At 44.4% G+C, this 25,354-nt stretch overlaps 1 protein-coding gene across 9 annotated transcripts in view; it reads left to right on the top strand.

Annotated features, from left to right (window-relative positions):
• The first annotated feature begins 10,303 nt into the window (after positions 1-10,303).
• The window catches only part of MSL3 (MSL complex subunit 3), a 201,474-nt gene continuing 186,423 nt past the window's right edge, over positions 10,304-25,354 (top strand). For 3 of the 9 annotated variants that reach the window (XR_014239258.1, XR_014239259.1, XR_014239260.1), the window contains exons 1-12: positions 11,166-11,184; positions 11,773-11,855; positions 12,260-12,355; positions 12,690-12,790; positions 13,488-13,573; positions 14,119-14,241; positions 14,818-14,978; positions 15,760-15,918; positions 17,785-18,047; positions 18,614-18,723; positions 22,652-22,751; positions 23,110-23,194. Coding sequence is in view for 6 of the 9 variants with exons in the window: in XM_082375663.1 (XP_082231789.1) it covers positions 10,645-11,184; positions 11,773-11,855; positions 12,260-12,355; positions 12,690-12,790; positions 13,488-13,573; positions 14,119-14,241; positions 14,818-14,978; positions 15,760-15,918; positions 17,785-18,047; positions 18,614-18,723; positions 22,652-22,751; positions 23,110-23,194 (1,907 nt within the window). In the remaining 3 variants the exon portion in view is untranslated. Of the gene's footprint in view, positions 10,459-10,561; positions 11,185-11,354; positions 11,451-11,772; positions 11,856-12,259; positions 12,356-12,689; positions 12,791-13,487; positions 13,574-14,118; positions 14,242-14,817; positions 14,979-15,759; positions 15,919-17,784; positions 18,048-18,613; positions 18,724-19,288; positions 19,608-22,651; positions 22,752-23,109; positions 23,195-25,354 lie in introns of those variants that run through there. The other 6 variants (XM_082375665.1, XM_082375666.1, XM_082375667.1 and 3 more) reach the window with 6 other exon arrangements.

Consider the following 25,354-nt stretch of genomic DNA (forward strand, 5'->3'; position numbering starts at 1 on the left):
AGTAGTATTCCATTACACATTTTCAATTTAAACTAAACTGAGATCAAGATGACTTTTGAAGGCTAAAGATTCTTTTTTTCTTTCATTTAACAAGCAATTCTGGAGCAATTGTGCTGTACCAAGAACGATGCTAGGCTCTGAGAACTTTGAAGGCTGAATATTCACTAATTAATTAATTGACTGATTAGTTCACTTAACAAGCGTTTTTGGAGAAATTATGGTGTACCTGGAACTGTGCAAGGCCCTGGAGATACAGAGGAGTTCTCAAGGAGGTCCCACTGCACAGGAAGAGATGACAGTGGCTCAGACAAGGTGGCAGCAGCTCAGATGGAATAAAAGATAAATGCATTGGGCAGCTATTTAGGTGCTAGGACTTGGTGCAGGATTACTGAGAGGGCTGAGAGAAAGGGGGGTGTCAAGAATGACTCCAAATTTGAAGTTACTTAGGAAGTAGAATTGGTTGAATGATTGGGTGAGAAAGAAAAGTTAATAGGTGGTATTAAGATATCTGATTCGAGTAAGAGGGTGGATGATGACTTAGCCACTGGGATTCACTGAGACACAGCAGAAGTTTAGGAAGAAAGGTGACGAGTTCCACTTGAACTTGTTGCATTTGAGATACTTTGGGTACTCCACAGATACGGGGCAAGCAGGCAGTTTAGAGACAGGAGTCTGACACTTGGGAGTAGAGTGTCTGGAGTTATGATTTTGCAGGTCACAGTCGGCCCCATCAGTGGGGCTGAGGTGGCCCTCTGGGGATATACCACCATTAAGAACTAGGGTTGCAGGTCTGACCATCTATTGCATTAATTAGAGTCCAACCTCTTTTCAGTCACATGTTTATATAGCCACAAAATAATTCATATCTTGTCTGTGCAACTTCCCCAGGTGTGGTTACAGCCCTTCCTGGGTGGGTGCATAGTGACTGAGAATCAGATTCACTAGTTACTGTTTTTCTGCAATGGAAACCAAGTACTGAGTAAAGAAAAGCAGAAGAATTATTTTCACATTTTAGCCCCTTTTGCATCTTTCTGTTCCTACATGAGAACCTGTCTTTCACCATCCTTTCTAGCCTCCTACTGCAACATACCAACAATTACGTAACAGTATGCAAGTCACGATTGTGTTACCACACTCAGAAAACCATTTGCAAACCAAGGATGGAATTAGAATACTCATTACAGCTAATATTTATTTTTCATTATTAAAACCTTAGTTGGATGCCAATAAAATGAAAAATTAAATTTGGTGCAAGGCTTGTGGAATAAACCCTTTATATTATTTCAAACCCTGTTAAAAATGTGTCTTAAATAACTTGGCTCACTTTCCCGCCTTTGCCACATACAAAATAGTGGTCACATCAGCAAGTACTCAGTATGTTGACAGTTATATTCATTAGGACCCTTGGTTGCAAGTAACAGAAACCCATCTGAAAACAACTCAAAGAAAAGAGAATTTCTTGCCTTAGATTCAGTGAGCTACCCAGCTATCATAGAAAAAAACTGCAGAATCTGAGAATTCAGGAAACATCACCATAAGGACATTATTATTATTGCATGTATTTAAAATAATATAGATCTTGCTTAAAAAACTAAAAATAGAACTACCATACGACCCAGCAATCCCACTACTGGGCATATACCCTGAGAAAACCATAATTCAAAAAGAGTCATGTACCAAAATGTTCACTGCAGCTCTATTTACAATAGCCAGGACATGGAAGCAACCTAAGTGTCCATCGACAGATGAATGGATAAAGAAGATGTGGCACATATACACAATGGAATATTACTCAGCCATAAAAAGAAATGAAATTGAGTTATTTGTAGTGAGGTGGATGGACCTAGAGTCTGTCATACAGAGTGAAGTAAGTCAGAAAGAGAAAAACAAATACTGTATGCTAACACATATATATGGAATCTAAGAAAAATAAAAATTAAAAAAAAAGGTCATGAAGAACCTAGGGGTAAGACGGGAATAAAGACGCAGACCTACTAGAGCATGGACTTGAGGATATAGGGAGGGGGAAGGGTAAGCTGTGACAAAGTGAAAGAGTGGCATGGACATATATACACTACCACACGTAAAATAGATAGCTAGTGGGAAGCAACCGCATAGCACAGGGAGATCAGCTCGGTGCTTTGTGTCCATCTAGAGGGGTGGGATAGGGAGGGTGGGAGAGAGGGAGACGCAAGAGGGAAGAGATGTGGGAACATATGTATATGTATAACTGATTCACTTTGTTATAAAGCAGAAACTAACACACCATTGTAAAGCAATTATACTCCAATAAAGATGGTAAAATAATAATAATAATAATAATAATATAGATCTTGGACTACCCTGGTGGCGCAGTGGTTAAGAATCCGCCTGCCAATGCAGGGGACACGGGTTCGAGCCCTGGTCTGGGAAGATCCCACATGCCACGGAGCAACTAGGCCCGTGAGCCACAACTGCTGAACCTGCGGGTCTGGAGCTTGTGCTCCGCAACAAGAGAGGCCGCCACAGTGAGAGGCCGGCACACCACGATGAAGAGTGGTCCCCGCCTGCCGCAACTAGAGAAAGCCCTCGCACAGAAACGAAGACCCAACACAGCCAAAAATAAAAAATATATATAAAAAAATAAATTTTAAAAAAAAGTTTAAAAAAAAAAAAAGAAAATGCATTCTCAGTGAAAAATTAAAATGCATTCTCAGTGGGAGGGCAATTTCACCAATAACACCAAAATGAGCAGTAAAGATCACGCTAGGTGCCAGTAACAACTCTCTACAACTGCAGAAGAGGTGTGATCAGGGCAGTTTGGGCTGCACCAGGATTTATTATACCGCATAACAGAAAGCCTGGAGTTAGGCAGCACGGTTGGTTAATATCAGTGAGCCACGGACGCAACAACGTATCAAAGACCCAGGCAAGCGATCCCGCCCTAGCATTTTACACTCATCCTCAGAGCACCGAGGATGGCTGGCTGCAGCACTTAACCGACATTCCCACGCAGACAATAAACACCGGTAAGAAAGAGGAGCGCTTATATCACATCCACCCCTTTCTGGGGGGAGAGAGGGGAATCTTTCCTTCCAGATGTGCTCGCCCCCACTCTTTCCCCTCACCATGAAAACTTCTCTCAGTGTCCGGGACTATATCACATGTCCATGCCCGAAACCAATCACAGCAAGAGGAATGGTTCTCAGGCCTATCTGCACATTGGAATCCCCTGGGAGCTTTGGAAACAATGTTAACGCTAGGCAACAGTAAGTTTTAAAAGTTCCCCAGCTATTCCAAATGTATACTCAGAAGCCAGGCCTACGATCTCTGGTGGGAGGTCTAACTCCGAGGACTTGGGAAGGCAAACACCTGTACAAAACTGGGGTTCTGCTAGCAGCCACGGACCTGGAACAGCCAAAGGCCACGTGTGAACAATTAATAAATTTGCCACATGGACATACCTTGCTATAGCCAAGAGAAGGGATCTCTGCAGGTCAGTCACCCACTAGAGGACCTATTACGAGAAATAAAAAAAGATTTCTGTTATAAGAGATGTGATAGCTATCTTAATCCGCCAATCCGCTCCAAAAAAAAAAAAAAAAAAGTGGAGGAGGAAAATACCTTATAAACTTCAGCTCGAGTGTTGAATTAATTAAACAAGGACGTCATTAGATGGAGGTGGCTCTAATGCCTTGGAGGCCTATATAAGCAAACCGAAATCAAAATCTAATCCTGTAAATGCCTCAAGGTTACCAAATTGAAACCTAAGGACAACCAATCCCAAGCAGCCAACGAGGCTTGAAGCTACATCCCATCAATAATTTCCTTACCTTGGTTATGCCTTTTCTCTATAAAAGTTCCCCCCCTACCCAGTTCCGGTCAGCAGCCCACTCCTAACCACTTCCGGTTTGGCGCTGCCCGCTTCAAACTGACTTTTGCTCAGAAGAACTCTAAGAATTTTTAATATGCCTCAGTTTATGCTTTAACAGTTCTGGTGCCGGAACAGGGAACCAGAAGAGCCCTCTGAGAGCCCCCAGGAGCACTGAGCAAACAAGCAGAGGTACCTGGGAAGCCCCTTGACCGGCTGCCTGCTCGCTGCCTCTCGAGGTGGGCGAGGCCCTCTCGGAGTCTGGGTCCCAGCTCCGGCTTTTGCGTTATGAGCTTTCAGACTTTGAGCGTTTCTTTTTCCGGACTGAGTCCAGAAACTGGCCAGAATTGGACTTTTTCCGACTTGGAAACCGAACCGGTTCCGGGCACGAACTGTGTCCAACTCACAAACGGGACGAGGACCAGGACGACTTAGAAAATGGACGAGGTCCGTTGACAAACTGGGTCCGACTTTGAAACTGGACCCGGTGCAGAACAAAGTGGTTCCGACTTAGAAACCGAAATGGGTCTGGGGACAGACTGGGTCCAGCTTAGAAACTGGACCTGGTCCAGGACACACTGGGAAACCGGACTGGGTCCAGTATGAGGCCTCAGGTGAATAAAACTTTGTTTTAAGGTTAACCTCACCAAAGAGAGTCTTGAATTACAGTGGAGAACTTGTAACCACCTGCGATAACCTCATCCCCTTACGAGGTGCCCTAGAGAAAAGGGGTCTCAGCCAGGCACGCACTATGAAGGGCAGAGGGAAAGTTATTTTTCCTCCTCTACAGTTTCTAGTGACCAGGATGGGACCCACCGGAACACCCCACTCACTCCGAATCCTGCAGACGGCATCCTGGGAAAACTGGCAGAAGCCTGGCAAAAGGGTAAGAATTCTTACCAAGGTCAGCTCTCCAAAACCTGTGGAGCCTGGTGGAGAGAGGAAGGGAAAATTTCACGTTGTCCCTTCCTTTCCAAATTCACATTGGCTGGAAAACACATTGGTTATCGATCCTTTCCCTCCCAGGGAGAGCTGTGAGATACAAATGTTTTACCTGGTCTTCTCTAGGATGCCCAGAGGCATCTCATGAAATACAAACTCCAGGGAAGTCATTCTTATCAGGAAAAAAGAAGTGGCAGCAACAGCTATTTGGAAATTGAGTGAATGAAAAATCTTAAAACTTTTTTCCACTAGTATTAGTAAAATCTTTAACCATCTGAGCAGGTAAACTTAACTTATTCTATCTGCCAGAAACACAATTTGGACCCAACCATTCTTTTATAAACTAGTGAATTTTGCATTATTGTATGTATCTCATGACTAAAAATTTTAAACAAAAGCTATATGACCTCTGCATCAGTCTGTATGTTTATGTATGTAGGTGATAAATATGTGATATTCTTCTACCTTCGGATGGTATAGCCAAAATTAATTTGTAAAGAGCTCTATTTAATAGGCTGAAAAAACAAACATTTATATAAATCAAGTGTATGCTAAGAAATGTAGAAACCAACCCAAGTGTTTTTCAAGTTCACGTGATCTAGCATAATCTTTGGTGAATGAAAGCTAGTTTAAGTCTGTTGGTTTAATTGAAACAGGCATGTCTTTAGAGTGATCAGTATTAAGTAGAATATTTTTATTCTACCAAGTTTAACTAAAGTGAAATATGCTTTTGCAATCTCTGTTACATAATTTGTCAGCAAGAATGGTAACTTAAGATGATGGCTGGCTGTTCAATGTCTCATGAAATTTTCATGAGTAATCTAAACAATTGTTAAGAACAAGTAAATTAAGGAGATGTAAGATAAAAAATTATAAATGTACTTTTCAACAATAATCATGCCTTATGGTATATTTGCTTAAGAATAGTTTCCAAACTCTTTTTGGTAACTTAAAACCTTAAAGTTGGATGAGATAAGTTAAATGAAGGCTAGTCATTGAACATCTAGATCATTTCCAAGTAAGATAAAATACTGCAACATTAATTACTGAACATAGATTTATCCACTTTTGGCTTTCTTTGGCAGAGGAACTAAAGATATTTGGTTCTATCAGTAAGCATATTTTGTGCCACATTGAAAAATTACTAAGAGGAAGAATATACTTCTAGAAACTGTGAAAAGTATTTATAAATTTGCCAATCCACAGAATGCTAGTGTAACAGACAGTCCACACTGATTACTTCTTAGTTTTCACTAGGAACAAAGGATTCTAAAGGGTCAAGAATTCTAATAAATATATGTAATTAAAGCTACTTAGAAATAATTAAGGTGAGAGGAAACAACTGTGTATCTGTAAACTGAACTGGATCCTGAACTCTAGTTTCCTCAGATATCTGGCTACAACTCTCCAAAGTAATGTTTCCAATTTTCTCCCACTCTTCTGATTTGGAATCACTAAGAACAACGACTATCCTTGAACCTCCTTGGAAGGGACGATACCAGGTCCTTCTCACTACCCAGATCACAGCCAAATTTCAGGGAATTGAACCTGGGTACACATCCCCCAATTAAAAAGGGGTTCTCCAGAATCTTGGAACTGCACACCAGCTGGAGATGTAAAATTAAAAGTAACTAGGGAGGTTCCTCCCCAGAAGCAGTTGGCATCTTGAAGTAAACAACTCTGCCAAGATCACAGATCAAGATCTTCATCTCCATTATGAAATCTTTATTCCTTTTGCCTTCTTGCTACTTGCATTTTCTCTCTGTTAACGCATGGAAAGACAATGCTCCTTAACTCTGACCACTATCGCTGCATCTGCTGCTAAGGCCATAGCTACGCAACAGAAGTCCCGAGACTTTCTTGCTAAGGTGGTTTAGATAATACAGTCGCTTTAAAGTACTTGTTGGCTGAACAAGGAGGAGTCTGTGCCATAGCAAATACCTCCTGCTGTGCCCGGATCAATATCTCTGGTACTGGAGCAAATACAGGAAATTAGCAAATAAGCCACTTGGCTAAAAAAGGTTGATGTCCCTTCAGGTACATTCTTTGATTTATTTGAAACCAATTGGTTTGATTCATGGGGGCCCTGGTTAAGGAGTATACTTCAGTCTCTTTGTATTATCCTCCTAATAGTCATCACTGTAGAGCCCCTGGTGTGCTATGTTCTCTCAAAGGTCTTAAATGCATGGTCACAGCCATCAGCAGTATATCAGATGGTCTCACTGCACTTAGAGAAACAGAAACAAGATGAAAAACGAGATGAACAGCAAAAACAATTCTTCCACGGATCTGACATCAAAACCTATGTGAGTTTCACAATGAGACAAGGACAATTTAACTCTGTTGGTGACCGAGAGTGGCGCTAATACCAAATTTTTGTTCAATCTCTCGCATATGAGAGGATGACCAAAAGGGGAGAAGAGTCTAATTAATTAAACAAAGAGGCCATTAGACTGAGGTGGCTCTGAGGCCTTGGCAGCCTAGGTAAGCAAACCAAAATCTAAGCCTGTAAGTTCCTCAAGGTTATGAAATCAAAATGCTAAGGACAACCAATCACAAACAGCCAACTGGTCTTCATGCTATAGCCAATCAACACTTTCCTTACATCTGCCTTTTCTCTGTGAAAGCCTCTCCCTGAGCTCCTGACAGTGTGGCACTCCTAACCACCTCTGGTTTGGTGCTGCCAGATTCCAATAGATTTTTGCTCAAATAAACTCTTAAAATGTTTAATATCTTCAGTTTATTGTTTAACAAGAGCACTTCCACTCTGGAGCTTTTTCTGACACTCTCCCTCCTCCTAGGGAGATGTAAGCACTTGTGTCTGTTCTCTTCCGGGCCAGCTTTATCAGAGCACTCATGAGGCTTGCACTTGCTTGCATGCTCTGCCCCTCCTGAAATGTGTCCTCTTTGAGGCCAGGGGTAATATCTGTATCCTACTTTATGTGTCTAGCATCCAGCACACAGGAGGCTCAATAAATATTTGTTGAATGAATCGGGGACAAGGAGAAATGGTCAAGAAATGCCTAATGTTAATAGCAAGCCCTTACCCAGCACTCATGCCAAGTACTACACAAAGGCATATACACTGAATAGACTGATTTATTCCTAAAACAACACTGAGGTAGAAGCCACTATTATCTTCACTTTAAATGTAAGAAAACTGCATCACAGGGGCTTCCCTGGTGGTGCAGTGGTTGAGAATCCACCTGCCAATGCAGGGGACACGGGTTCGAGCCCTGGTCCGGGAAGATCCCACATGCCGCAGAGCAACTGGGCCCGTGAGCCACAATTACTGAGCCTGTGCGTCTGGAGCCTGTGCTCCGCAACGAGAGGCCGCGATAGTGAGAGGTGCGGCGCGCGCACCGCGATGAAGAGTGGCACCCGCTCGCTGCAACTAGAGAAGGCCCTGGCACAGAAACGAAGACCCAACACAGCCAAAAATAAATAAATAAATTTAAAAAAAAACAAAACAAAAAAATTGCATCACAGAGAGACTAATCACTTGTCCAAGGTTACACATGAACTAGGAATTGACAAGTGTGGGACTGGATCCCAGAGCCCACCATGTTCTTTACCTTTACCCGCGAGAGGAAAAGATGCTTCACCCACATTAGACACGGAGACCTCTCTGGTGGGTCCTAATCTGGATGAGGGCTGCAAGGGGTGTTCCCATTGGTGGGATTCGTAGCTTTTAGGATACTGAAGGCTTTTGCATTCTTGGACTTTTTAGGGGGACGGGGAAAAAGACATTGCTCAAGGACATAAGGGGTAGAAATGGAGAGAAACAAAAGAAAGCAGCCAAAGTTTTGCTGTGAAAGGCTAGAGTCTGGAGAGGAAATCTCAATTCACCAGCAAGAAAAATAAAAACATTAATACTTGAATTATGGCTTAACCATGACATGCAATTGCTTGTGCCCCAGAGCTCCCCCTGCCATTTACGGGGAACACCATCATCAAAATCTCGTCCCTGATAAACCACAACCTGAAGAGGAATCATGACTCCAGTTCTGGCTTCTCCACTGTATTATCCCAGACACAGGTCTTCCGTGGCTTCCCCCAACCTGTCCCTCCCCTGATAGCCCTTATTCTGGCCAATGGACCTAGCACTCACCCAACTCGTTATGCCAGAAAATCTGGAAGTCTTCCAAGATTCCTCCTTCACTTTCCACCTTCACATTCAATTGATCTCTGAGTTTTGTGGATTCTATTTCATAAATCCATAATCTATCCAATCAATCAATCAATCTTCATTGTGTGCTAAGAGTGTGCAATGATGAACTGGATGAGATTCCCTCCAGCCCTGCCTTCCCAAGCTTCAAGGAGCTGAGCATCTTAAAGAGGGCATTTTGCAAATGAACAGCCCTCCTACTGCAGAGCAGTAAATGCAAGAAATGGATAAATAGAGGGCTGGGGGTGGGGGGAAATCCCGGAGGGGTGTATCATCATCTAGGGAAGCCTGAGGGGTTTTCTCTTGGCTGTGTCCAAAGTGAAGTCTGAAGGATGTATGTGTACCAGGAACCCAGTGAAGGCGGAGGCAAGTGCAAATTTCTGGAGTCAAGAACAGAGCCCAGAGTGTGGAGGACTGGCAATTCACTACCACCCTAGAGCCTCAAAGCTGGTCTCCAGTTGGGTCTTAATTCAGCAACTACACTGCCTAAAGACTTTCCATTCCTCAAAAAAAAACAAACCCAGCACCATCTTTCCTGTCTGTAGAGGTTTGCCCTTCAAGAAGCGTCTCCCAGCATTTGTCATTCGTCCTGAGCATCCCCTCAGGTACCTGCTAGTACAACACCTCTCACCTGGAGGGAGTTTTCGGTGTACAGTATTGGAGAAGACAGACCTTGAGGGAGCATCTCTGCGAGTTCTGGGGGTTGGAAAACCATGGAACGACCTGGTAAGGACCCATCAGCCTCGCCGCCCACGGCTCACCCGCTGTCACTGGGAGCCTCCAGGCCTGCCACCTGCTTGTCCTGGCCCCGATATGTCCCAGTGCTTTATTCACTCTTCCACCACCCTTCGCCCCCCCGCCCAAGGCCACTGCCCATCTAGACCCGACCCCAGCCCGACGTCCTCCCCGCGTGGCCACCGCGCTCCGCTGAGGTGGAGGATGCGGCACGGCCAGGCAGCTCCCGGAAGGCAGCCGCCGGCCGGCTTCCCCACAGCCAGTGCCCACCCCAGACGGGCTCTCTCCTCGCGTCTCCCATCCCCGGACCGGACAGCGGGTGTCCGGCGCGAAGACCCCGTGGGCCCCGCTTCGGCCGCCTTTCCCAGGAGGGCGCGGGGGGCCGCTCTGCGGGCAGACCTCGGCCGCGGGGTCCCCACTCGCAGCCCGGCGGGGACTCGCAGGGGCGCGCTCGGTCGGGAGCGCGCGCGCCCGGCTGCTCCGAGGTCCGGCAGTGGCGCGAGGCGGGCAGAGGCGGAGCCGAGGGCGGGCCGGTCGCAGCCTCCGCCAGTCCCCGCTCCACCACCCCAGCAGAAGCGCGCCACCTCCCCGCCCCCACTCCCCTCCCCCACCGCGCGCGCTCCGCCCGCCCCGGAGCCTCGCCCTCCGCCACGATGAGCAAATGAGCGCGAGCGAGGGCATGAAATTTAAATTCCACTCAGGGGAGAAAGTGCTGTGCTTCGAGCCTGACCCCACCAAGGCGCGAGTGCTGTACGATGCCAAGGTGCCGCCGCGGAGGGACAGGGAGGAGGCGCGGGCCGGGGACCCCGGGACGGGAGGCGAATGCGGATGCGGGTGTGGACGGCGCCGCGGATCGGGGGAAGTGGCGGGGCCCGGGTGCTCCCTGATCGCGGCTCCTCGGCCTGCGCGGCGCCACACGGGCGACAGGGGGCGCACGCGGGGCGCCGCGATGGGGAGTCGGGGCCCGGGCGCTTCCGCTTCCGCCCGGTCCCTGGAGTGCACTGGCGCACTTGGAACCTGGTGTGTGACGTCGTTAGGCCGGGGAGCTGGCAGCGGGGGCCGCGTGTCCAGGAGGTCGCTGGCACACAGCTTCTGCCTTCCGGTTAAACTGCCCCTCACCCTGTGCGGTCTAGTGCCGCGTGGGCTCCCTCGCAACGCCCTGATCGACCAGGGCCAGATCCTAATCCATAGCGCCGCAGTGCTGGCCGTGGACTGGCGACGTCGTTGCCCTGAGGCCCCAGTCGTGTCTAGGCTCGCCCCCTCCCGTAGGCCGCGACCCCCACCCCGAGGGCAAGGTTGCCCGGCTGTCATAGTCCTTCAGGGCCTTGCAACGTTTAGGTTTTCAATCTCCGTGTCGCGCCCCGTGCCTGTCCACCTAAGTCTCCGGGGCTCGGGGGACGTTGAGCCACATCTGCAGCAACTAAGGTCTGAACGGCCAGAGGGAGTTGGCCTCGCACTCCGGGAGTTGGGGGCTAGCCCCGGGCCCCAGGTGTGTCTGGGAGGTGCTGCGCTTTGGGGGATTGCCCAAGCCTTCCGGGCTCTACATTTTACTTTCGGACTTTGCCCCCGCTGCCCCCGTCTCAGTTTTCTGTTTGCTGTGCTTCCTCCCTCCCCGCCTTGAGTCTCCCCAAGGGTGACACGCCCCATCATTTGCCCCAGACGTTTAACAGGGGACACCGCTGGGAGGGATGGCGTAAGCTGCGAGCCGAACTGGACCTGGACGCAGCGGAGCCCAGGAGACTACAACTCCCAAAGGTCTCTCGGCTGCAGCTCGCTTGTCTAGCCTGGACCCTTTTTAGTTAGTGACAGTTCGGCCGGCCAGTGGTTTCGGAAGCTGCACCCGTTCTCACACTCAGAGACCAATCGGGGTGGTTGGAGGGATGCTTCCTATTTTGAGGCATCCACTCAGGAAAAAAAATGGAATTGAAAGGAAAAATGTTTCAGTTCAGCTCTCTGTCTAAAAAAGGAGAGAATGCTTTCTTTTCTTTTACGAAAAGGTCTATGATCTAGTTTTCCTGATCCAGCTTCTAATATTCTCTATGCTTTATCGTTTGTGGACGATATTTCCTGGTTTCAGATTGTCGATGTTATTGTTGGGAAAGACGAAAAAGGCAGAAAGATCCCAGAATATCTGATCCATTTTAATGGTTGGAACAGAAGGTGAGTGTACTTGTTAAACCGGACTGAAAATTGATCACCTCTGCACAGGAACATTGCAAACTTCTTTGTTAAGTTCTAGAAACACTCCTAGGAAAGTTTCATTTCCTGTTTTTGCTTTTTTTTTTTTTAATCAAACCTTGCCTACTCTGAAGAATGATTATTTCTAAGTCGATTATATTTGGATTCTCTATGGGTAATTTTGGAAACCCCAGTTGCTTCTGTGTCTGAATGAGTTCCGTTTTCAGTTTATTTACATCTTTTTTGTGATTTTAAAATATTTAAATAGTTTTCTAAAATGTAAGTAATTCTGAGACACATCTGTTCCTGTGAGGTGCTTTTAACATTTGTTTCATATCAAACTAAAATAATGAATTTTACATTCTTTTCCTTTTTTGTTTGATTAGCTGGGATAGATGGGCAGCTGAAGATCATGTCCTTCGTGACACCGATGAAAATCGGAGATTACAGCGTAAATTGGCAAGGAAAGCTGTAGCTCGCCTGTAAGAATACAAAAAGCATATAAATGTTACTCAGTGTGTTTTCTTTTAGTGTTTAGAATTGTTATGGTATAAAAGTTTTAAAATCTGGTAAACATGGTTTCTTAAGTAATTTTACATTCTTAACGTGTGTTAGCGAATAGTGTTTCTATTGTATTCAAAATAACTGCTGTGCTTTCAGAGAGGTTATTGTGTAGTATTCTGAAGTGGAGATTACCAGTTATGTTTTAAAGTTTAATTATATCTTAGGTACTTAAGAATTACTGTTATTGTGTTTTGTTTTTTTCCTCAAGACCAATATCAGTCATCATCAGCATTTCAGTTGTGTTTGTTTCAGGAGAAGCACAGGAAGAAAGAGGAAGCGCTGCAGGTTGCCTGGTGTGGACTCTGTCTTAAAAAGCCTCCCTGCTGAAGAAAAAGATGAAAATGTTGAAAACTGTGAGTGGCTTGACTCATTTTCTCTGGTTAAAAGGAGTTTTACCTAGTTCTTTTATACCGCAGGATTGAGGGGGAAGATTCATTCGAATTATAGACAGGGAAACATTTTAAGCTCATCACGTAAAACATTTGCCCCTTTTGTTTTTGACAATTAAAGTAGCAGTCAAAAAAAAAAAAAAGTAGCAGTCAATAAGTTTCTAATTAGACCTCATCAGTCTTGCACATGACCACTGCCTTCTCAGCCAGTGTCTTTATACGGACCCCTCAGAGGTGCATTCTCATGTTTTCTTCTTGGTACCTTGCTCCACTTAGGAATGCGGCAGGGAACCATAGGCTCCTAGGTGACTAAACACTTGCACATCATTTACCTGTGTGGTTTTTGCATCCCTTGAAATTGGTGTTATATTTTTTCAAAATAAATTTCTATTCTGAAAGTTACAGTAATTAACTGTAACTTTAAGTGCTTAATAGTAACAGTAAGTGTAACTGTAAATAGTAACTGTAAATAATAACTGTAACTTTAAGTGCTTAAGTAACAGTAACTTAATGCTGTAAGTGTTCAGCATTTAAAATTTATGCAGGATAGTAGTTTATTATTACCAGCAGTAGGACATGCATGCCACCTTAAAGAATTGTAAACATAAGGGTTAGGGAAGTGTATAATGCAGGTTTGCCTGGTATTTTTTGTTTTACCTAGCAATAAGCAGTTCCTCTGATGACAGTAGTGAAGAAAAGGATGAAGAAATAAGTGAAGAAAGTGATATTGAAGAAAAGACTGAAGTGGTATAAAGTTTTTATTGTAAAAACTCTTTGTCTTTGGCATATATTTTAGTGGTAAATTTCTAGTTGTGAAATTTTTTTTTTAACCAAATATTGTAAAATTGTACTTCATATATAAGGGAAAATAACCCTCAACCCTTAGTTATAGTTACTGTAAGAACCTCTCCATGGCTCTTCGTACCCATAAAGTGTTTTCACAAATCATAGTTACCTCTTTCTTTCCAGTGAAAGTGTTAACTTTTTATAATGCCGATTAAGTATCTGAGTTTGGCATCTTCTCTTTGCCTGTCTACAAAGTTAACATGAATCCCACTGGTAAAGTTAAGTTGGGAAAAAACAAAATAATCATTTGCAATGTGGTTAGTGGCCTAAAACAAGTTAACTTTTGGCTTTTAATATACTTTTCATTAGAACACTTGGCATCATTACTGGTGTAAATGTCGAAGATTAACTGGGTTTGTTTCGTTGTAGGCTGTCCTTACGTTAGTCCTTCTTTGGATATAGACTGTCTGCTTTAGGTAGCTAAAAATGGAATTGTGATATTGCAGAAGGAAGAACCAGAGCTGCATGCAAAAAAGGAAATGGAAGAAAGAACAATAACTATAGAAATCCCTGAAGTTCTGAAAAAGAAGCTTGAGGACGATTGTTACTACATCAACAGGAGGAAACGGGTATACAGGGATAACATACAAAACATGGATCTGTAATAGAGCTTTCATTTAGCTGTACTTTGCAATCTTAAAAAGTTGAGAACCTTGGAGGAATGAAATTCATATTTTAAGTTTTGTACTGAGTCGGGTTTTAAACTTCTCTGACAGTACTGTTCTGCTGATGAAAGTGTGCAGTCTTTTCCAGCTCTGGCTGCCTATTAGAATCTTCTAGGGAGCTTCGCAAAGTCCTGATGCCTGGGCTTCAACCAAGAGGTCAAGGTGAAATTGATTCTTGGTGTTGGGGGCGGCAGCTGTGGATATCTTAGAGGCTCCGCAGGTGGTTCTAATGGATCACTAAGCTGAGAATCACTGCTTGCATTTATTTTTAAAATTATTACTGTAATCTACATGGGGATATGATCAGTAGAAGAAAAAAGTCAAAGAGCTGCAAAGCACATTTACTTAAAAAATTATCTTCAAACACAACTGGCTTTATTTTTGAGCTTCAAAAATGATGTAGACTAGTCCACTGTTTCTTGGAATATATGGTTTATACAATGGGATGTATACATCAGATGTTTATATTTTTGTTAACAGTTAGTGAAACTTCCGTGCCAAACCAACATCATAACTATTTTGGAATCATACGTGAAGCATTTTGCTATCAATGCAGCCTTTTCAGCCAATGAGAGGCCTCGTCACCATCACGCTATGCCACATGCCAACATGAATGTGCATTACATCCCAGCAGAAAAGAAGTAAGTAGGGGAGGGATAGTTGGCGTTTCATGGTTCGCTTTGGGTATTAGAGAAGTGACTTCCATTTAGAACAAGTAACATGTCTCTGTTTCAGTTATTATGAATTCATTTACTATAGCACTTGATGATTCACGTAATAACCAGTTTAATTTCAAAATATTCTCCCTTTTTCAGAATGTTCAGTAACTCCTTAGGTATGTGGTGTGGATCCATTGAGTATATGCACTGCCTCAACACCTGGAGAAGTTTTTTTCAGTGATGTAACTTAGGGAGATAACTCTTTTTTTTCCTTGAGAAGTACCAGAATGGGGGATGAGAATTTTCTCAAGGCTTGTTTACAAACAAGTCTTTATCCTAGTCTGAGAAATTGTCCTCATAGCTTGCCTTGCGCACATGACCCCGCAGGAGTAGAATCAGACAAGTAGATTGTTCAAGTTTAAACAGGTGTGTTAGTTCATCAGGACCGCCCCCTTCAGCTCCCGGTGATTGGGGTCTGTCCACCTTCTGCAGCACAGACTGCTTGGGCTCCTTGTGTGGCACTGGGCATATTCATTTGTGTTTAGTGGGGTACGGTAAAATTACTTATTGCACTTTATATTATAGATCTGTGTTCCCATTTAATTCTTTATTATTAGCATCTACAGACTGACTTTATTTTTTACACACATAGGTGTAGTGTATAGCATTTAAAACTCTTACTTCTTAAAATGTGCAATTTCATTGTGACATTTTGGAAAGTTCTATTATTTTATTGCATCTCTAATCTCTTTAATCCTTCCAGCGTTGACCTTTGTAAGGAGATGGTGGATGGATTAAGAATAACCTTTGATTACACTCTCCCATTGGTTTTGCTCTATCCATATGAACAAGTTCAGTATAAAAAGGTGACTTCGTCCAAATTTTTTCTTCCGATTAAGGAAAGTACCACAAACGCTAATAGGTAAGTTAACTTGCAGTTCAACCATCAGATATCAGCAATCAAATAGCTAAATCTGTTTTTTTTTGGTTTTTTTTTTTAATTTTTTTTTTAAGTACATATTTTTTTTAATTAATTAATTAATTATTTTATTTTTGGCTGTGTTGGGTCTTCGCTTCTGTGCGAGGGCTTTCTCCAGTTGCGGCAAGTGGGGGCCCCTCTTCATCGCGGTGCGCGGGCCTCTCACTATCGCGGCCTCTCTTGTTGCGGAGCACAGGCTCCAGACGCGCAGGCTCAGTAGTTGTGGCTCACGGGCCTAGTCACTCCGCGGCATGTGGGATCCTCCCAGACCAGGGCTCGAACCCGTGTCCCCTGCACTGGCAGGCGGACTCTCAACCACCGCGCCACCAGGGAAGCCCCGCTAAATCTGTTTTTGAAGATTTCCATTGGATGCTATGGGGCCAACACATTTGGAGGAGGGAGTAAATTGCAAAGCGCCCATACTGGTGGTTTTCTTTTTTCCTGGGTAAGCTAAGTCATCATTCACTTGCAGATGGCTCTAAAAGGTTTTACCAAGTGAAGATTTCAGTGTAGAGAAGTTGGCTCTCGTGTAGCCATCCCGTGCTTTCCAAAGACAGTGGGGTGAAGAGAGCACGGCCTGAGAAAGGTAGATGTGGGTTTGAATTTGGCTCCCTCACGTATAGGTTGTGTGACTTGGGGAGGTGTCTTTTGAGCCTCTTGCTTTTGCCTCTGTACGATAGAAAGAACATTTGCTTCTGTAGGTAGTTATTAAATGAGGAAGTTCATGAAGAGCTGGCCACCTTTGCCCTTCAGGTAAGGTTAGTTTCCTTCCCGCTCCGCTGTGTCACCGCTTTCTTCCCTCAGTGACCAAGCATTTCCAAATATCTATTCTTTGGGGGGGATGAAAGTCCCCCAACCTGAGTCTGTGCCTACATCTGTGTAAGCTACTTCCCTCTCTCCCCGAGGCCTGTCTTCCTGAGAGAGACACTCATCCATCTCTTCTTGCCTGTTTACCATCTGCCTTTGTCTCCCACCTCCCTCTGCTCCGCAAGGGCACTGATAGCTGCCCACTTGCTGTGCCATGTGTCGGCCACCTTTTCCCCCCACCCCGTCCCTTTCCTTCCTGGGTCCTGTCTCCTGGTTGTCTGCCTCATGACCGTCTCTTCTCAGCCTGCCTTCCTTCCCCATTGGTTCCACCCCATTTGAGAGGCCTGTGTGACTGTGACTCACTGGGGACCTGTGTTGATGTCCCCATGCCCTCCTCCAAACCTCGAGGCTCCCAGTGTCTGGGGTGGCCTCTGTGTTTCCACAAAATCTGGCCGTTGTCTGTGGTGGTTCTAGTCTTACCAGTAGTTACACTGTGATGAGATAATGTAGTATTCTTATTCTCTCCACCAGGGTTTCTCAACCTTGCATCTCCTGATGTTTCGAACTGTATCATCTTTTGTGGGGGGCCGTCCTGTGCATTGTAGGGTGCTGAGCAGCGTCCCTGGGCTCTACCCATTAGACCCCAATGGCACTTTCCCAGTTGTGACAATCAAAACTGTCTCCAGAAGGTGTCAGTGTCCCCTGGCAGAGTGGAATCACTCCCAGTTGAGAACCACTGATCTAAGACAAGTAGAAAAGGGCATCACAGTCTTTAATGCCAGTGTGCCTTGAGGAATTAAAGGGTTAAAATGATTTAATATGTTTAGTTACTTTTTAAGAAAATATTTGTTTTGGCACATCTGGAAGTGAAAGTTTCTGAGCCTCCTGGAGTGGAGTGGAGGGTGTGTTTACTGTCTGAAAGAAGACATTGAAGAGCCCCTCCAGGTTTTACAGGGATTCTGTGGGCCAGGCATGTGTGACGTCCTCCCCTTTCTTCCGTAGGAGCCAGGAGGAGCTCTCTCCAAGCCCACCTTTGTTGAATCCATCCACACCACAGTCCACGGAGAGTCAGACAACCACAGGCGAGCCAGCCACCCCCAAAAGGCGCAAAGCCGAGCCGGAAGCCTTGCAGTCTCTGAGGCGGTCCACGCGCCACTCCGCCAATTGCGACCGGCTGTCTGAGAGCAGCGCCTCGCCTCAGCCCAAGCGCCGGCAGCAGGACGCGTCTGCCAGCATGCCCAAGCTGTTCCTGCACCTGGAAAAGAGTAGGTCCACTCCCCATGCAGGAAGGCTGCGCCGGGGGCAGCCGATGTTCACTTCGTGCTCCTGCAAGGAGTCCAGCTGGCAGGAGGGGCTGGGGGAGAACAGGATGAGCACAGGGTCACATCCAGGTTCGCCTGCTCGCCTCTGGGAATTTGACTCCAGAGTTCGGCCGCCTGAGGCTCCTGAGGCGTTTTCCCTAACCTAGCGTCCGCTATAGCTAAGAGAAGGGAGCCCCCCACGCCTTCACTAGTTACGTCCTGTCCCTGTGCATTTGCCTCTTCTGGGCGTGTATTCATATCAGTAGAATCATACTATATGTGGCCTTCTGTCTATGGCTTCTTTCACTTAACATAATGTTTTCAAGGTTCATCACGCAGCATATCTCAGTACTTGATTCCTTTGCTTTGCGTTTTTCTGCCAAATAATATTCCAGCTCTTGTCTTTAATAGGGAAGTCTTATTGTTAAAGATTAATAACGTCTCTGCTGCTTGTAAAGGTCTTCCAGCAATCTTTAATTCAGTAGCTGTGTGATTTACAAGTGAATAATTAACATCTTTTCCTTTTGAAGAGACACCCGTTCATAGCAGATCATCTTCACCTGTTCCTCTGACCCCTAGCAAGGAAGGGAGTGCGGTGTTTGCTGGCTTTGAAGGCAGAAGAACTAATGAAATAAATGAGGTAAAGAGTTAGTGCCTGCTGTTCATCCCCAGTGAGTCCTTCCTTTCCTGGTTTCTTAAATCCTGCAAGAGGAACTTGGGTTTTCTTAGAAGGAACATTGTTACTCTTGCTGCAATAGTAACAGAATTGTTCATATGATTGTAACATTGTATTTGTGGTTTCTTAAATGAGACAATGGTTAGGATTCCAGCCCTACACTTAACATTCATCTTTTATTTCAAATAAGTACAAGTATTGAAGTGTGAGTATTTTCATTTTATGGAACAGTTATCAGCACATTTTTTCTGCAAAAGGCCAGAGTAAATATTTTAAACCTTGCGGGCCACACAGTTGCTGTTGAGACTACCCAGCTCCAAAGCAACCGTAGGCACTCTGTAAATGAATGAGTGTGCTGTGGGCCAATGAAACTTTATTTATGCGTGCTGAAATTTGAAGATCAGATAATTTTTGTGCGTTATGAAATATTATTCCACTTTTGGCATTTTCTCAATCATTTAAAACTATGAAACCCATCCTCGGGACTTCCCTGGTGGCGCAGTGGTTAAGAATCCGCCTGGCAATGCAGGGGACACGGGTTCGAGCCCTGGTCCGGGAAGATCCCACATGCCGCGGAGCAACTAAGCCCGTGCGCCACAACTACTGAGCCTGCGCTCTAGAGACCGTGAGCCACAACTACTGAGCCTCTGTGCTGCAACTACTGAAGCCTGTGTGCCTAGAGCCCATGCTCTGCAACAAGAGAAGCCACCACAATGAGAAGCCCGCGCACCACAACGGAAGAGCAGCCCCCGCTCGCCGCAACTAGAGAAAACCCATGCGCAGCAACGAAGACCCAACGCAGCCAAAAATAAATAAATAAATAAATATTTGTTTAAAACCATCCTCAACAGTAGTATTATCATCATCCCTTTGAAGGCATGCTACATGCCAGCATTGTGCCAGGCGCTTGGCCTAAATTACCTCACGTTCTCGAGAATAGCCTCACCACCAGAGTTCCATTTTACGGATGGGAAAACTTCAATTTAAAACTATTTTTAAGGCCAGTTAACTGAGGTAGGTAGTGAGTGTTTCAGGAGTTCAGGAGATGTCTTAGTCCACTGGGATATTCTGTGAATCTCACCTGGGAAGTGGGATTTTTCTTGTTTCTGTGCATAGGGAAGGATGGCTTTACTAGAAAGAATATTTGATGACAGGGGTCGGCAAACTTTTCTTATAAAGGGTCAGACTGTAAATATCTTCAGGGTTGTGCACCAGCGTGAAAGCGGTGTGGATAGTTCACAAATGAATGAGTGTGCTGTGTGCCTCCAAAATTCATTCACGCACGCTAGTAATTGAATTTCATATGACTTTCATATGTCGTGAATCATTATTCATTTGATTTTTAAAAAACCATTAAAAACAACCGTTCTTAGCACAAGGGGGTTGGATTTGGCCCAAGGGCTGTAAGTTGGCTGACCCCTGCTAGAAAACCCAATTTGTGTTACAGTGATGTCGAGGGAAGATTTAGGAAATTCCTAGTGCAAGCCGTCCCTGATTTTCCATTTTTCAGACAAGAGGGCCCTGCAAGTGTTATTATTTAAGGGGAATCATGTTTCTTCTAGAAGACAGCTGAATATTGATGCACGGCCATTCCCAATCTGGTCACTGGTGCAAGGCCACCATCTAGTGGTTATAGGTAGAGCTGCAAGCTCTAGTGAAAAAGTAGGATTTCTAGTCAGTGGTTGGAGTTGGGCAGACTCTCAATGATTCGTGAGACCTTAGTGCATTCCCCCTCCATAAGTGCCTATATTGCAGTATGTTTTCCCCAGGGCTCTGCATCCTGACCACCTGAGACACTCTCCCAGTGACGTTCGCTGCCCCACCACATGGGGAGGGTCTGGACTCACATTCCTGCTTGAGATCACAGGTGGTTCCCGTGCACACCCCAGTTAAGAATCCTCCACTAGAAACCTGTTATTTTCCCCCATAATGCGTCTTTGATAAATAGGAGATGATTCACTGCATTGAGATGCAAAATTGAGTGAGGTAGACTGGCTTGCTAACTAACAAAATGAGCTGCTTTTGCACACATGCACTTCATGCCTCCAGGGATCTCAGACTCCCATATGTTCACTTTGAGTATCATTGTGGAAAACAGTTCCCGAGCTTCAGCTGTGTGCACCACGAGGTTAGGTGCTGGGGATAGTATAAAGGTGCTGACACTTACTCCTACCCTGAACCTTGTACAGCACAGAAGGGTGGGGTCGGTGAGGCAAGGGCTGAAGCCCAGACATTCTGCATGGAGTCATATGGAACCGTGGTGGCACTTGTTAACTTCCACAATTTCGTTTGATTAAATTGACTACATCAGCCTTTCTCGGGTCGTTTTGGCATCCTTCTGCTTTGTCTTGTAGAGGGTTTCCTTTGACGCTACTATTTCCAGATTAAACTTGACATCTCAAAAAGCAAAACAGCAACTCAGGAGAAGCGTTCTATAATTTGCTGAACTATTTCTATGGAAGCTCATCAGAGAGTTTTGAAATTCAACTCTTACTTTAACAGAAGCCCCAAATCCACCCACAGTTCTGAAATTCAAAGTGAAGGAAAATCAGTTACCAGGATTGAAGTCTGTTTTCACTTGATTCAATGGATGAAATTAGGTTCCAAAGTGAATCTAACATAGCAGAAGATTAGAGAATCTTGAAACAATGGTAACATTACTCAAAACATCTTTGGGTCACTTTTTATTGCTTCACTGTCTAATACAGCAGGATTTTCAGTAAAGGAAAAGGGCCAAAATGACCAAAACAGTTACAGCTATTTTACAGGTAGTAGCTATTGAAAATTAGAAAATCAAATATTTCCCTAATCTAATTTTAAGTCTTCCTTCCTCATTTTATTTATTTTTATAAGTTTGTGTTTATTTGATATAGTGGCATTTTTAAAAATTAATTAATTAATTAATTAATTTATGGCTGTGTTGGGTCTTTGTTTCTGTGCGAGGGCTTTCTCTAGTTGCGGCGAGCGGGGGCCACTCTTCATCGCGGTGCGCGGGCCTCTCACTATCGCGGCCTCTCTTGTTGCGGAGCACAGGCTCCAGACGCGCAGGCTCAGCAGCTGTGGCTCACGGGCCTAGTTGCTCCGCGGCATGTGGGATCCTCCCGTACCAGGGCTCGAACCCGTGTTGCCTGCATTGGCAGGCAGACTCTCAACCACTGCGCCACCAGGGAAGCCCCTGGCATATTTTTTTAAATTTATTTTATTTATTTATTTTTGGCTGCGTTGGGTCTTCGTTGCTGCACGCGGGCTTTCTCTAGTTGCAGCGAGCGGGGGCTACTCTTCGTTGCGGTGCATGGGCTTCTCATTGTGGTGGCTTCTCTTGTTGCAGAGCATGGACTCTAGGCACGTGGGCTTCAGTATTTGTGGCACGTGGGCTCAGTAGTTGTGGCTCGTGGGCTCTAGAGCGCAGGCTCAGTAGTTGTGGCACACGGGCTTAGTTGCTCCGCGGCCTGTGGGATCTTCCTGGACCAGGGCTCGAACCCGTGTCCCCTGCATTGGCAGGCGGATTCTTAACCACTGCACCACCAGGGAAGCCCGAGTGGCATATTTTTTTCATCGTCATACAATTTGCCATAATTTTTAGGTGATTGGAAGTGTCTCCATGTTGCCAAGGAAGGTGGGATGGCTTTAGAACCTCCACATTGGTTTCTTGTCATTGTTTTTTTCCACATTTGGTTTCCTCCCATTTTCTGGTCCAGCTGTGAGGCAGCTCCAGAGGTGCCAGAGGGATGGGAAGCTTGGGTGTAGAAATGTGACACTTGATGGGTGATGTCTTTCTGCTGGCCTGAGAATGTCAATGTGTATGTATTTCTGCCGGGATTCCAAATGTTCAGATCTGTTGGTAATGGAGTGTTAAGATATAACAACAAAGCATTCAATCTGCTTTTCCCAGGTCCTCTCCTGGAAACTTGTACCCGACAGTTACCCCCCAGGTGACCAGCCACCTCCACCCTCTTACATTTATGGGGCGCAACACTTGCTGCGATTGTTCGGTAAGAAATCCTGGTCCCTGCTTTCTTCTTTCCCTTTTTATTATCTTTTTTGATTTTAACACTTATAGGCTTATGTACATCTTGTGGTAATTTTGGGGTCTAAGAAAAATCATTAAATGTTGATCTCAAAAAAAAACACCGAATGAATCTTAAATTTCATAAAAATTGTGTTTGTAATGTTTGTACTACTACTCTGTTTTTGTGTTCAGTAAGAGTTTTGGTGTTGTTTGGCAACATAGATGTTAATTTCAATTCGAATAAAGACACATGGGGACCCAGAGGATCCCTGAGTGTGTCCTGCTCATCGCCAGATTCTGCCGATTGATTGTAAATGGTTTTGCTTTTATTTTTAATGCAGTGAAACTTCCAGAAATCCTTGGAAAGATGTCCTTTTCTGAGAAGAATCTGAAGGCTTTACTGAAGCACTTTGATCTCTTTCTGAGGTATTGTTATTAGCTTGTCAAAACTTACTCTGCCACCTTATATATGAACTTTTCTGAACTTGTCTTCAGCAGATGTGAAAGCTAGCTCTGTGGTATTTTAAATGGTAGCAGTATTACCCAAGTATGGTTGGTTCTAACAGTAATTGTAACATGGGGGTTTTGGGCTATTTTTTTCATAGTTTATCTGGTTTCTAAGTGAAGGGTATTCATTGTACGGAGGTAAAATTTTTTGGTGTCACTAGAAGAATCCAGTTGGATAGCCATGTGAATAGAAAATTAATTTTCTTAAGAAGTGATTGAGATTGATAATAATTTAATTCTATGTATTTTATTCAGGAGTACCCTAAGTATGTGACTTTTCTTTGTTGCATGTATATAAACTAACTTAAATTTACAGGTCTGATTTTGGTGTCTGTTTTGGAGTTAAGATAAATGTGCTGATAGTTTGTGAGTTCGGAGAAAGGTATTGTTTCCTTCACCTGACAGAGCCAGTCATTTTATTAATGTCAGATCATTTGCCCCGAGGCTCTCTCCCCTCCCCCGCATCTGGGGCTGTGGACCCCAGCCTCCATTATGCCTGTGGCCCAACTCTCCCACCCAGATGTCTATTGACCAGTTCCTCTTGGCGTTCAAGGCTGGTTGTCACTCTGCCTCACCCAGCTTGTCATATCTCCCTGACCTGTTTCTTGATTCTCTTTAAGGGGGTACCTTTTCCTTGTATTTAGTCCCCAACCTGCAAGAGCTAATCGAGTAGGATTTACCAGAGTGGAGACCACTCCAGCCAGAGAAATGGGTCTTGGAGTTTTTAAAAGATATTTGTGTGGGTATTTTGAATAAAGTATCCAATGAGTGGAATTAGACTTTATAACATTTTATTAGAAACAAGTTTCAAAAACGCTGTCTTCCCCTCCAGCCTCCCCCTCAAAAAAACCCACAACTGTTTGGCATCAACATTTCGTTAAGCTGAAATCAAATAATGCCAAAATGAGACACCTGCAAGTTAGTATAGGAGAGCCTGCTAATTTTGAGGTATGCCCAATACGAAATAGAAATTAGGGTTTTAGGAGGTAACTTAGAAAGATTTACAGGTAAATATAGTACGGTTGACCCTTGAACAACACGGGTTTGAACTGCACAGATCGACTTATATGTGGATTTTTAAAAATAGTAAATACTATAGTACTACATGATCCATGTGGTTGGTTGAGTCTAGGAATTAGGAAGAACAGTGGATATGGAGGGCCCAACTGTAAGTTATACAAGGATTTTCAACTGCGTAGAGGGTCGGCGCCCCTAACCCACACATTGTTCAAGGGTCAGCTGTAATGGGTTTTGAAAATGTATCCAAAGATGTCAACTAGAGAATCAATGGATCAGTAATTGCTGTAGGAAGGGTACAATCAAAGAAGAAAGAGTTATCTCTCAAATGAATTTTGATTTGGTTTTTACTGAAGAAGGTATTGCAGAGGTTTATCCTTATCTTTTTAGGAATTTGGACAGGTGGGAAGAGGCAGGGGAAACAAACACGAAGCTAATTGCTTAGCTTACTAGCTAATGTGGCCCATGTGAGAATGTTTTAGCCATTCATGGTGAAATATTTGATACTTCAGAGTCAAGGTAGTATCTCTGTGTTGCAGATTCTTGAGTGGCTACAGTTTAACATCCATCCATAGTCAGGCATAAGTCAGTCTTGCTTACCTATTTTGGTGGAACTGCGGCACCTTTTGGCATGGCAAATTGGGACACAAAATGCTCTTCGCTAATTAAACCATTCAGTTTTGATTTAACTTAGGCCATGTAAGTATTGTGAATTTCTCAGGTGACATTTATTGAGTTTATAATTTATTTTTTATAGTTTGTTTTTAAAAGAGGAAAATGTGGGACTTCTGTGGTCAAGTGGCTAAGACTCCATGCTCCCAATGCAGGGGGCCCGGGTTCGATCCCTGGTCAGGGAACCTCATGCCACAACGAAAGATCCTGCGAGCCTCAACTAAGACCTGGCACAGCCAAATATAAATAAGTAAATAAAGAAATGAGGAAAATGTAGAAATAGTCACGAGGCCTTTTTGCACAGAAGTGATTATATAATCAAGACTGCCACCTAGTGGAGTTTAGGTTCTATTTCTATTTGTACACTTGATAGTGAAAGGATTCCAATGA

Source organism: Balaenoptera borealis (assembly GCF_965194805.1).
Source record: "Balaenoptera borealis genome assembly, chromosome: X".
Lineage (NCBI taxonomy): Eukaryota > Metazoa > Chordata > Mammalia > Artiodactyla > Balaenopteridae > Balaenoptera > Balaenoptera borealis.